At 31.1% G+C, this 15,151-nt stretch overlaps 1 protein-coding gene across 1 annotated transcript; it reads left to right on the forward strand.

Moving 5' to 3' along the window:
- Nucleotides 1–12,201: 12,201 nt before the first annotated feature.
- Nucleotides 12,202–14,909, forward strand: LOC145056929 (uncharacterized). Its single transcript, XM_079004659.1, has 2 exons — nt 12,202–13,025; nt 13,089–14,909. The coding sequence occupies exons 1-2, from the start codon at nt 12,217–12,219 to the stop codon at nt 14,161–14,163; spliced, it is 1,884 nt and encodes a 627-aa protein (XP_078860785.1). The 5' UTR covers nt 12,202–12,216; the 3' UTR covers nt 14,164–14,909.
- Nucleotides 14,910–15,151: the final 242 nt, after the last annotated feature.

The following is a 15,151-nucleotide window of genomic DNA, read 5'->3' on the forward strand; positions in this document are numbered from 1 at the left end:
CACTAAGTATTAAAAACATGGACTTAAGAAATTCAATAAGTATTGTTTATCTGAAAGCTAAGATGTTTATGAATACCTGTCAAAGCTAGTGGGAGCATAAGTGTTATGTTTTATAGTAATCATCATGATAGTGGAAGCATTAAAGTTATGATTGTATGATTATCATAGAAAGTATTGCAAGTTGGCAATATTAATTATAGAAAACAAGAGTCATACCTTGCAAAGTAGTAAGGGTTGTAAAGTTGTTTTGCTATAATTAAGGGAGAGAATATTATGCTTCATTTCAAATCTAAAGGCTTAGGTCGTGGAATGTTAATAAATTTAGTCAAAGGTACATAGTGTGTTCTTAAAATTTCGATTATGATTACGGAATTCCTCTTCACAATTTGAATTTTAAGAACATAGCAAATAAAACATTATCCGTCGTGTCCCATACGCTTCGGGTATAGGATCGATTGCAAATGCTTTAATGTTTGACCATTCTAAAATTTTCCAAATGTCTAGCGCATTTAGAGGGAAAAAGGACTAGAATCGGTTTTGACCAAAATAATTAAACAACTATCAAAGAACAATCCAAAGTTCGACGAGGATTGGTTGCTTATGAGTAGTTGGAAGCATGGTATTGGATGGACCATATCGACATCATTACGAATAGATAAGATTCTATTAAGAATGAGTTGTCATATGGAAAATTTGGAAGCGTGTCCATATTGGGAATTGAATATTGAAAATCTATGTCTAGATTAGAAATTTTTATGCAAAAGGATGTTCAAAGGAATGTACTTTGAGTGAGAGACAAAGGAATTGTATGGTAACAATCTCCGATAGAAGACTTTGTAATATCATTGGCAATAGTCTTTGTGACTTTGGTGCAGTGACATTACGAAAGGATAAGTTGCATAAAATGTTAGAATCTAGCATATTCTATAAGTAGCAAGAATTTGATATTCTTTCACTTATGGAAAAAGGATTTGGAGTTGTGAAATGAGAATGATTGGAAATGTGCTCAATTTGGTCTATTTCACAAAGTAAGAACCATAGGTAAACATTGTGTGCATGCTAGGAGCATGGGATAAGTGTAATAATTCAAGTAAGAAGTTGATTACCCGAAATAACAAATAATGAGTAATCGATATGGTGATAAATAAAAGGTGTTTTATTTATACTCAAAGGTTTGAGACCATATGGGATTAGTATTATTCTTGTGTTTCACTTTGCATGTTTTGACTTCCAGAATAATTTAATTGGTTAAGAACAGTCAAATTATTCAAACGAGCTACAGTCGTTCATATGTTGGAAGTAGATATGAAAGAAGACTGTCGTGAATTGGTGTGTGGATTGTCGAAAGAGTATTAGACATAAGCAAATGTTTGCTGCAACGTTCATGAGTGCTTATGAATATGATTTGAGCATTGGATTAAACCCACGCTCACTTGGATCACTCCATGGTATTGTATCACGAGTGATTAGTGAGACGATAACATCTTATATTCTTGAAATCGAGATGTGTGAGTTGTATCTTGCGAATTGGTTGCACATTGATAATATGTAAACGCACTAGTAACTTGGTGTTATAAAACATATTATTGTGTGTGATTCGGTGAGTGAGTGCAAGCAAGCATTGTATCAAAGTTTATCCGTTCCTTTTATCCAAAGTAGGATAAAAGCAGTATCTTTGGGCCCCTCGATGATTTAGTGATGACAAACGTAAATGCTCGGCTGGGCTAGGGCTAATTTGATTTGTTCAGTTAGTCAGTCGTCATAAATCGGAAATCGAGAAATAGTACAAAGAGAATGATTTGAATTCATATCTCATATGATATCTAGAATGGAGGAATATATGATACCTTATCTAAAGGACACGCGTATCTGATAGGATCAAAGTTAACAGCGACTTTGGAAAGCTACGATTGCAGATCAGGATCTGAAGTCATACGCATAATAGTTATTAGACTTATCCAAGTGGGAGACTGTTGGATTAATGTCTAAGTCCATAACTATTTTGGTATGAACTTGACCCGATGGTGCATGGTCCTTTTGGGTTGCCTTCACCAAAGCAACTTGATAGGATGAATTATGGAGAGAAAGGATTAAATGTGATTTATTAATATATTATGGGAATAATATATTAAAGGAGAAATCATATTGTTTAATTAATGTTAGTCAAGAATTAATTGGTAATTAGTTTTGTGACTAAAAGAGATTAATTAAACTTAAAGGACTGGAATTGTAATTATAAGATAATTGCAATTTGGGCCATGGATTGCCTTTTATTATAAGGTGGACGAATTCTATGGGGGAAGCCCATATGAAATCGTCCAAAGCCTTAAGGAAAGGGCTGCATGGGTTGCTTAGGGCTTAAGCATCCAAATTAGGGTTTCCTTGTTAGATAACCCTAATTGCCTCACTATATATAGATCCCTTAAGGACCAAAACGTGGCTAAGCTTCTTGCTAGGGTTTCACACGAGTTTTGGTAGCCTCCATCCTCTCTCCTCTTCACCCTCTTGCTTATGGTGTTTGTGAACCATTAGAGGAGTGACACTTATGACTCTAAGCCTTCCAAAGTCAATACAAGGAGATTTGGGATTGTTATTGCTACATAACAATCAAGGTAACATTATAAACCTATTATCATGTTAATATGATTATTTAAATTCTAGAATTAGGGTTTATAGTCTTAGATAACATGCATGTACAATAGAGAAACCTAGATCCAAGCATTAGGGTTTGTATGAGCACATAGGATGTTCTTAGGACCAAAACCCATCAATATTCTCATGGCAAATCAATTTATTTTTGTTTTTATCTCCCATCTTTTTGGAAGTATGTGATATGCTATATTCAGTAGTCTGATATAGGGATGAGAATTTGGCCCGAAAACCCGAACCGAACCGAAAATCGAATCGAACCGAACCGAATTAGACCCAAATAAGCAATTCGATTCGGTTTTCAAGTAATTAAATAAGTTTTATTCGGTTTTCGGGTTATTCGGTCCGGGTTACCCGAATAAGGGCTTTTTCGGTCCAAATGGACCGAACCAAATATGAAAAGTCATATTTTTTTTTTCACCTACACGATTGCTTATTCGGTCTTGTGTTCTATCAATCATTACCCAAAATACCCACGTAATGTTTAATGTTTAACTTATATTCTTATAGATAGTTTTTTAGGTGTTTTGGATGTTTAATGTTTAGTATTTAATATGTTGCTTAATAACTATATCTTAAGATTGTGGTGGTTGGATTTTACATTTTATATATCAAGAATAGTTAATCCGTTTTATTCTTGTTTATCATAAGCTACAAAATTCATACAAAATACAATATTTATAATCATATTATAAATGTTATTTGGGTTATTCAGGTTATTCGGCTCCTTAATCGTCTTGTACATGTTATTTGGGTTATTCGGGTCGAAACCGAACCGACCCGAATAATACCCGAACCGAACCGAACCGAACCCGTATTGCTTATTTTGTTCGGTTTTCGGTTCATACAATTACCCTTATTCGGTTTTTGGTTTATTCGGGTTCGGGTCGGGTCGGTTCGGTTCCGATCCGAATAACATCTCTAGTCTGATATATGAGTCGATATATGATTGACAAGTTTTGATTTATTTATTTACAGAAGTGGCAACCTTAGTAGAAGTTTTAAAAGAGAATTCAAGAATTTCCAAATAATTTTGGGTACATGTGATGGCCAATCCGTTATTTTTAATGTTATTTCATATATATATATATATATATATATATATATATATATATATATATATATATATATATATATATATATATATATATATATATATAGGTTCAGGTTCATTTGAGACCATTCTAATTTTGTAAGACCGTGAGACCAAATCTAAAAATAATTTTAAAATGCAAAATAAATGGAAAAATCCAAAAATGCTTTTTTTAAATATTATTTTCGGAGCTTGAATTAACTAAAAAAAATTTAAAAAAATTAAAAAAAATCCCGTTTTTTTTTTGAAAAATACGTGAAATATTCTAAATAGAATATTACACTGACATATTCTAAAAAATAATTTTAAAATGCAAAATAAATGGAAAAATCTAAAAAAAAAAATTTAAATATTATTTTCGGAACTTGAATTAACTAAAAAAAATAAAAAAAATAAAAATAAAATAAAAAAATGCGTCTCACGGTCTCACAAAATTAGGCTGTCTCACATGAACCTAACCATATATATATATATATATATATATATATATATATATATATATATATATATATATATATATATATATATATATATATATATATATAGGGAAGAGTTATTTGGAAAATGAATGATTAGGGCAACACATATTTGAACTAATGAAAACATGACAACACATCACTTCCACAATAACTTCCACAATACATTACTTGTGAAGAAAGAAATGGACACGTGTCATTTGATTATTGGTTCCGGTAGATGTTGCCCTAGTTATTTGTTTTCCATAGAACTCATTCCTATATATATATATATATATATATATATATATATATATATATATATATATATATATATATATATATATATATATATATATATATAGAGAGAGAGAGAGAGAGAGTGAGAGAGCTAGGTTCAAATGTTTCTAGCAACTATTGTGTGCATGTATGCACCAATAGGAATTTAGGAATAATTAAATAATTAAAAATTATAATAAGGGTAATTATATAACTTTAGCATGATAATTAAAATAAAATGCCTTAATTCATGAAAATTACCATAAAAATATCTTTGACCAACTATTAAACCCTAGCTTCTCATATCATACGTATTCTACTTATGCCTCCTCCCTATTGCCTCTTCCATCGGCAACCACAAAATCATATCCTCCCCCCTTCCATTGACCTTCGTCCGCATCAGTTGAGTTTTGATGAACATGTCGACCATAACCCTGCTACAACCAACAAATGTTACAAGACTGAGGGAGTGAATGATAATCAGAATACCAGCACCAGTAGCAACGAATTCAAACGAATTCTATTTCTCAAGACGCCAAAAGGTTAGTTATATTTCCTCTATTTCTTATTCAACTTAATCGATTTCTTCTACCTTAATTTCTAATTCGTTGGAAGTTTCATCTTTGAAGAATCGAGACTTATTCACTTTAAGTCAAAATTGACTTATGATTCTGATTGAGTATATATCGATTGATTGGTTTTGAAATTGATTTCTGATTTTGCACATTGAATCTAATTTCTATCTGAAATTACACATGATGTTTACCTTGTTGTTGAATTTGATGTTGATCTTGACATGTTAATTTGCTATGTGTAATGTGAAAGTGTAACTTCCACCCACCAGGTATTCGACATAATGCCAACATTGCATCATTCCTCCTTAAACATTCTACATATTCTTATGTGAGAATGATTTCTTTTGATTTATTCTAGATATTTTAAGTTATGTATACCTTAAATATTTTAAGCATTATGGTTTACGTTTATTTATTATATGCATGGTGGTTTGATAAAATGTTCACTTCAAATTATTCTACTTATTCTAGAATAACTAGGATTTTTCATGAATATTTTGATTTTATTTTTCATGTATTTCTATTTTCATGTATTCTAACTCCAAACTACTTTTACTTATGTTCACTTCAAATTATTCTACTTATATACTCTAATCAAGCTTCAATTGCTACAGATGATGAAAGATACACTATTATTCTACTAATTCGATTATATGTTGTATTGCTTTAATTAAAATATCACTAATCAAGCTTCTCATTGCAGCAAAAGATGGACCAATTGTTGATCAATTGATGAATTATTTTTCAGTTTAAGCTAATTAAGCTAATTTTGTGAGAATGACTTTCTTTCCTCATCGTTGGGTGTTTATTCTTATCTTTAATTGTTTCATTCTTTAAGAATAGTTATTTCATTCTTTAAGAATATTTTGTATCTAATGTATTCTTCTATTTGAATAATGTGAAGAGAGTATAATAATCTTGGAGAATCACGTAAGAACGATTCTGTCAGAATTGTATCTCTGGTATAATCACATAAGAATGATTATGGTAGAATCACATAAGAATGGTTTTGCAATGGTTGTATTGCAATTGGCTGAAGTTTTAACATGATTTGTGTTTCTTATGTTTTTCAGATCTTTCAAGTTTTACCTAGGGATCACTTACCATCCTCAAGTTTATCTCCTTTTTTTAGCTCCTTGTACAGAATCATTCTCATGCAATCCAATTCTGACAGAATGTCAATCTCACAAAATGTCAATCTCATAGAATGCTACCATATTTTGAAGTGGCTTAGAGGTCAAACATACACAATACATCTAGAAACGAAACAAGAAAGTGAATGAGGATTCTTTCAAGAATGCCGATATTTTTTTTTGCAAGAGATTTCAAGAATAAATATAATTTATGTTCATAGTTGTATTCTTTAATAATGAATGTAATTACTTATTCTAAACTATTAAAATTCGTCTTATATAAAATTTATATTCATTAAAAATTATTGGTCTTATATGTGTTTATAATATTATGTTCATAGTTGTATAAAATTCTGACATAATTACAAAATATCATTCTAACAAAATAACATTCTGATAGAATAAAATCGGTTTATTATTACAAATTACGTTTGAAATTCAATTAATTTGAAAAAAAATCATATTTTTTAAATCAAAATCATTAATTATCCCATAAATCTCGACTTTTCCTTTTTAAAATTCGTCTGAATTGACTAAAATGCCCTTATGCTGAATTTTGTATGATTATATGGTACATGTTACCTTATTATACTATTATAGACCCTCAGATCATGATCGTTGATTATATTTCATTCGATGGTCCAGATCTGTGCGTTCTGACACACAATAGTTACTAAAAACAAAATATCTAACCATATATATATATATATATATATATATATATATATATATATATATATATATATATATATATATATATATCTCCTTGGGATGGTTTTGGAGTTTTTGAAGGCTAAGGGTATTTTCGTCATAAAATAGAAATACATGAAAAATAAAATCAAAATATTCACGAAATTTCTGAAACTTTGTATTTGTTTTAATAAAATGATTTTAAAACCAGAAATTTTGATTTTAAACGGCCAAAATATAAAAGAATCCGGTTCGAAGTTATAAGGGTGATATCAATGTACTTTGCTATTACCATTTTGCCATTACCATTTTTTAGAACATTTTTTATTATTTATAATCAATTTATAAATTATCTTTTAGATAAATATGATATATTTAATAACAAACCATTCCAAAGTGTTATACAAATAATTGTTTTCAATATTTTTGATTAATAATTAACTTTTATTTGATATTTTTATTATTTTAATATTTCAACTGTATATTACACATGTTATAATCTATGTTATAATCTAGTTTATTAATACAAGAAACATATAAAACCTAAAGAGTCCATCAATAAAGTAAGATCAAATTTCTTATAGTTCTATTGTGTAAAAATCCATGGGTGTTAAACCATATTTGTTAGTGCAATGTCACTAATCTTTCAAATACGTCAACTTTATGATTTCCACTCCTATCAATTCAATAAAAATTCTCTTTCAAAATGGACATCAACAATTAATTTATAGATTTTAAAATATATCTAAAATTTATTTTATATATATATATATATATATATATATATATATATATATATATATATATATATATATATATATATATATATATATATATCAAGGTTGTCAAGATCGGGATCCTACTTAGGATCGTTTTTGAGTTTGCAAGATCGGGATCGTAAGATCGGGATCGAGATCCTAAGATCCAACAAAATAGAATATAATTTTAATTTATAATATTTAATCATGAAAAATATTTCAAATATTTAATTTTTCGTTCAAAAGTTATAAAAACTTCAAAATATTGGCACAAATCACAATAAAAAATGATAAATGGTAGATTGATAAAAGGTAAAAGACATAAAATTGTAAAAAAAATTCCATTTGCAAAAAAAAAAAAAAAAATCAAAGGAAGGTAGGATCGGATCGGATCTCGATCCTACGATCCTACCCTAAATACGATTCTTTTACGATCCGGATCGTTTTTCATACCTAGGATCGTAGGATCGTACGATCATGATCGCGATTTTGACAACCATGATATATATATATATATATATATATATATATATATATATATATATATATATATATATATATATATCGAAGAGTTTCGTTTATGTCCACGTCGATACCTGCATTCGTCCTCCAATAACAACGCTGTGAGCGGTCATTCTTAACGTATACGGCCATTAGCAGGTGCTTTACACCGCCTCACTGTCATCTACGTCATGTTTTTCTCATGCTATCATCTACATACTTCACTTCAGGGTTTCTTGTTTGCCGTCGTTTCTCCCAAAGTTGCTTGCCAGCTTCCGCCTTGTTTCAGGCGCTATCTTAAAACGTGTTGATGCATCAGTAGATCTAGATTAAACCGCCATGTCCTCTGTTTTACTTATGTATTTTTTTCGACTGTATCCTGTGGGCCTCTTCTTCTTCACGCCTCCACCATGGATCCTAATTTTAAACCACCTAATGTACGCTTTCTTCTTCTTGAAAGACCCTCTGTCATATCCAAGAAACTATCCATAACTATTCATGTAGGTTTGAGCCCTAATATTCAAGTACTGCTTTACCTACAAGTAATGTTTTTTCATCTTATATTATGTGAGTTCTTGATTTCTCATTCCCATGCCTAAAATTGCTCAATGAAGCCCACCTCTCATTTTTGCGTCTGAGCTATCCTCTCAAAAGAAACGCGCCATTATCTCGGGCCTCATGTTTGGACCAAATGAGTAATCACCCTTATCTTTGCTTCGCCTTTGAAGATGCATACCAAGTGTTTGCCATTTTCAACCTTTGAAGCCACTTATTTTTTTACCAATATTGAAATGCAGTCCACTGAAGCACTAGACTGATGTTATTAGGGCTTATATAGTCTTTTACACTCAGTGCCCCAGTGCTCTTCGTTATTGGCATGTCTTTTGGTCTGATAGAACTACCATATTCTACTTCATTAATTACTGTAAACATCTAGAATGTTCTTAATGTAGTTTCTTCACCTTCTACACTTACTATTTCTTATAAATAATAAAATCTCATGATAGTTTTCCATTACAGGTGGATGATGAGGGACTTACCTTGCCATACAGGTTGTCCGATGCTTCAACTCTTTTATGACTTCTGCAAAAAAAAAAATCAGTCCAATGGTATCTTGACAGCTCAATGATCCAAGGTTTCCTCTTTATCACATGGAGGGTTGCACAAGTAACCTTTGGTCTTTCTTTTCTTCCAGTTCTACCCTTTTACCTCATTTTATGCTGTATGAACTTTTCAATCAAGGCTAAACTCCACATAAGTACATTATTCATGATGGGATTTCAGCTGTGGAAGTTAGGTATCAAACTATATTGTTTAAACAACAGTTAACAGCTTGTGCAGAGAAGATATTTGGGTTCTATGTTAAGGAGTATGTTTGATAGGTATTTTTTTTAAGGATCCAAGCTTTTAAAAAAAAATATAAGGTATGGTCATAGGCTAACGGCCAATTAATGTCTTCACAAAGAAATAAAAATAAAATTGAGTAATAAACATTAATACTTTGTATATAAAAAAGTCTATTTTTAGAAACCATATTAAATCAATTCTTCCGTTTGGCTCATATGTCATATTAATTGTTGTGGTCTGTCATGTGAATTTGGTTTGCATTTGTTGGTAATTGATACATCTAACCCATGTAGCTAAAAGCACAATATACTTTTAACATAAAATACAATTACTTTTAACATGAAATTGCAACATAGTTTTATTGTTATTTAAGCCAATGCCTGTAATATTCAATTTTAACATAAAATCACAATATAGTTTTTTTTTTAATCAACATATAAAACACTTTTATTTTCAATCAAACACATCAACATACTAATTCTTAAAATAAAACAATAAGAATAAAAGTTTGTCTTGCAAAATACATGTGATATAGTCTGCTAAAAATGGTTAGAATGACATAAATCAATCACGATTTGATTATTAAAGAAAACGAAAATTGTTGATAATCACAAGATATCATTATTGTTCGAAATTCACGGACTCGATAAATAATATGCACTATGGATTCCTTAGCACCTTTCTCATAACATCATTAGGATAAAGAAGTTGAGAACATACATTCCTTGTGTTATTATGAACAATGACAAAATACTTTTCATGCAAAAGTTATTATCGTTATAACCCGTGTTTTCTTACAATCACTTAAAATCAACTTACTAATTATTTCTCTAGGGCCGTGATTATCACGGCCTAAATAAGTTTACTAGTATACATGTTCTGAAAAGAAGTAACTCTTGTTCGGAAGTGATAGTCAAAATGGGACTATGGAAATGTCTCCATAGGTGGAAGTTATTCAATCTATGTATTGACATGTTCTGAAAAGAAGTAACTCTTGTTCGGAAGTGATAGTCATATATATATATATATATATATATATATATATATATATATATATATATATATATATATATATATATAATCATTGTAGAGAAAAACAAACATAAAACATTATAAAAGACAAGTGGCATTCCAACTAGTCTTGTAGCAGTTGAAAGATGACATGGCACCTAAGAGATTGTTGAAAGACGGTGTGGGTGCTCTTACATTTACTATTTACCAAGTTAAAATTTTGAGTTTATCTAATAATGTAATTTTTCGCTTGCTCAATTTAAAATTTTGAAGTGTAAGCTAGCTACTACAACCGCTAATATCGAAGTTGTCGAATAAAATTTATTAAAAAAATTATCATATTTACACCAAACTTGTAGTGTATATTAATTGTTTAAAATGCATTCAAATATTCCTATCATAGGCGTAAAGTTGGAGTTTAGAAAGCACTAAAGCGCTGAGAGGTGATATAGAGTATGGTTCTTATTATATGGCTGAAAGTTCGTATTATATATTCAATTTCAACTGTATTTAAAATAGTTTTTTCTAGTAGTTTTCAACATTCGGCCGGTCAATGATATTTGCACAGTTACACGACAATCTCTTCTCATTTTTTACTACTCTTTGTTTTCATTCAGGAAAAGCAATGTTTCTCCATAGAAGAAACATATATAACTCTGAGAAATCCATTATTAAAGTCGCATGTAGTCCTTTATATATGTTAATTTGTTTGTTGAAATTTAAGATGTTACATTTATCAAGACGGAATTTCTAGCTTTATCTAATACTGTAATTATTCACTTGCTCAATATAAATCATTAAAACCAAAGTTACCAAATATAATTTCTAATAAAATTACAAAATACCATATTTAAATTTTGAAGTACAAACACCACTAAAATCAAATTATCTAGGTGATTTTTTTTCTTTCTATACAAATCAATTCAAGTCCTTGTTAAACATTATTAATACATACAAATAATATGCATTGGCGAGACTTGTTAAACGAATTCTAGTTTTTATTCTTTCAATCAAGCTCAAAAAGTAAACAAAGAATTAAAATAAAAGGAAGAAATCCAATTCTTTTATGTGACATAGGGCGTGTTTGGCAAAAGTAGTTGTTAGCTGGAAGCGGGTAGCGGTTAGCTGGTAGCGGGTAACTGGTAGCTAGTAGCGGGAAGCTGTAACTTTTATTTGTTAAATGAATGTTTGGCAAAAGTAGTTGGAAGCTTTTGAAATATATAAAATTACATAAAAAGACAATTGATTAAAAATAAAAAAATATATAAATATATATTTTAAGGGTAATTATGAAAATTGATTTCAAAAGTTCCGGAACGTTTTGTTAAAAGCTACATGAAGTAGCTTTTAGAATCGGAGCGTTTTGTTAAAACTAAAAGCTAAACGCTCGTACTGCCAAACGAAGTTTTTTGTTTAAACTAGAGTGTTTTGTCAAAAGCTAAAAGCTAGAAGCTCTCAAACGCTTCCAAAAATTCCGTGCCAAACACGCCCATAGAAAGAAATTTTCAATTGGAAAAAGAGATGTATGGTACCTTTAACTTGATATATGAGAAAAGAATGTTGTAGATACCATTTTAGAAACTATACTTGGTAGCAAAGCAATCTAAAAATGCTAAGTTGGATTTCTTTAGTTTTAAAAATGGTATTTTGCCTTACCTTATTGTCTATAAATTCAATGATTAAATACATCATTTTCCACACACACACACACACACACTCACACAGATGGAAGAGATTAATCACTTTAGTCATAAAAACCATCCACTAAAGCTCATAAACTCTGAGACCATTGTTGGTTCTAGTTTCGATGGTGGTGATAAAAAACCACAAGTCATTGGTTGCTATGCATGTGAAAAACCCATATCAAGTGGTTTTGCATATGCTTGCCTCCAATGTCGCTACTTTCTCCATAAATCATGCGCACTACTCCCCCCTACTATCAACGACCCTTCCTTATATCATCACCCTCTAACACTTACTGATTTGAAACATATAAAACCCAGATCTTGGTTTTGTAACATGTGTGGGATTCAAAAGAAACCTAGTGGATTTGCATATACATCTGTTGAGCAGCATAACACTTTATTTAAGTTTATAGCTTGCATTGATTGTTGTGTTGTTGAGATTGCTCGCAGGGCTGAAGCAGATGCTATCAAGGAGGAGGCAAAGATAAAGGTTCAACATGAAGGCCATCCAAAACACACTTTAACCCTCCAGTTAAGACCTGCTTCATTCCTGTGTGATGCTTGCAATGCTAAGGATGAAGGCTTATTCTATGAGTGTGACACTTGTGACTTCTGGATACATAAGTCTTGTGTTTCCTTAGCCCCTACCATCATACTACCCCATCACCCTAATCACCCACTTGTTCTCGTCTATTCACTTCCTGAAAAATTCTTTAATTTCTTGTATTACTGTGAATTTTGCAACAAATACATCCGGAGGAATTTGTGGTTGTATCAATGTGCAAATTGTAGATATTTTGTCCATATCAAGTGCGCCTTAAATGCAGTAGACCAGCCTTCTACTCTAAGGTAAAAGTTGTGTACTTCTTTGTGTTTGTGAAGACTTATTCTTGATTATGGACTGGGTTTCAGGGATAGCGCAAGTGCTTCTATTGATGATGAAGAAGTAGATAATTTTCTGCATTTTCCCATGTTAGAGGCATTTACAGATCCATTGAAATTGGTACTTTTTGAAAAGACAGCTCAATATAATGATGATGATGATGATAAAACTAAGATCAACCATTGGTGTCATCAACATCCATTAACCCTTAATGTTGAATCCCAACCTAACAACATGTGTTGTAGTAGTCATCCAATTGAGGTATGTTTTGGGTGTGTACGACCCCTCTCCCTTCCATACTATACTTGCAAAGATGGATGTAATTCATTCTCTCTCCACAAATATTGTGCCGAGTTACCACTCAAATTACAACATCCACTTCACCCGGATCATTCGCTTGCCTTGATAAACACAAATCGTTTGCTTTCCTTGATAAACACAAGAGGACATGGTAAGTACAATCAATGCAATGGTTGTGGGAGCTTTTGCAACACGTTTTTGTACAAATGTGAAACTTGTGAGTTCAAACTTGATGTTAGCTGTGCATTTCTACCCAACACCATCAAACATAAATCCCACAAACATCCACTTATCCAAGTTATCGATCCTGTACCTGTTTGTAATGCTTGCAACATGTGGTCTGATTATATCAGTTATGCTTGTAATGCTTGCAACTTCATATTAGACATGTATTGTGCAATGAGGGTGCCACATTCCCTTGGTCATAGGTATTGCAAAGGACATGAAATTCCATTGACGTATCCTCCGGTCATGGATCATCCGGAAGATTTCTTTTGTGACATTTGTGAGATGGAAATGCACCCTAAGTTCCCCCTCTATTATTGTCACAAATGCAAAAATTCTTTTCACCTTCATTGCATTAGTCGAATCGATCTTTATGCAAACATTTTCCATGAGGGCACCTTCAATGTTCCCTATCATAAACATCCGTTAACATTTGTACGGAGAAAGAAAACGCCCAAGTATATATGTTCTAACTGTAATCAAGATATTAATGGTAGTTTGATCCTAGAATGTCGGAGTAAAGTCTGTAGTTTCAATATATGCTTGGAATGTGCTTATAATAAGGTAATGGGTCCTTAATCATGTCATATGATTAGGAACAAAGGAAGGGCCATATATGTCATTGTTTCCACAAATTATAAATATATATGTTGGATTTCTCTTCATCTTGTCTTATATTCAACAACTCAATGTTCATAGAAAACTTACACATATTTTCAATTTGAATATACCTTTCTCCAAGTGTTTCTTCAAGAACCATCACAAATCACATAACAATTTGGAATAGTACATTCGATTGGGATTCACTATGTGTAACAGGTTTTTCTGCTAGATCCATTACACTCTTGTACTCTAATTGGAGACATGCACCTGACTGAAGAAAATCAAAGAAGAATAAGACACAAGAATTACATCAAGCACCTTGTAGGCAGAATATGAATTAAGCACGCGTCAACTCTACTACCAACTGTCGACTTTTGGATCCATAAATAAGTCCCAAAGATACTTCTCTATGTACAAGTTCCGTGTGTGGTAACAAGTAGTTGCCAACAGTGAAAATAATTGTGGTAGAAAGTCATATGATTGTGTTGTATGTAGATATGAACTTAACTAAAGAAAATCAAAGAGCAATATCATGCAGGCATTTCATTAAGCTCCTGGTAGACAAAAGGTGAAACTACACATTCACCGATTGAAAATAAAGCGACCTTTGTTTTTAATGCAAGAAAATAATAAGGCCAACACAAAAATCAACATAAACAATTCAGAATTTGTTGAAAAACCTTACCTCTATTTTTCCAATTTGCTACCCACAAAAACAATTATTTACAACATAACGACTGCGCCATTTGGAAAATTACCATCTACCAAAATCTGCAATCAAGCCTTCACTTGTTTAATTAAGAACATTCTTTTCTTAATATATTTAGAACGTTTTAAAACAAATCAGACTCCAAAATATCATCTCTATACAATCAAAACACCTGTATATAAATTGGGGTATGCTTTAAATTTGATTACCCTTTGGTGCTGCTCTAATTTCAAAAAAAAATATGACTTGGGGCTC

The sequence above is a fragment of the Lactuca serriola genome, chromosome 6 (assembly GCF_051521515.1).
Source record: "Lactuca serriola cultivar US96UC23 chromosome 6, Lser_US96UC23_V15, whole genome shotgun sequence".
Classification (NCBI taxonomy): domain Eukaryota; kingdom Viridiplantae; phylum Streptophyta; class Magnoliopsida; order Asterales; family Asteraceae; genus Lactuca; species Lactuca serriola.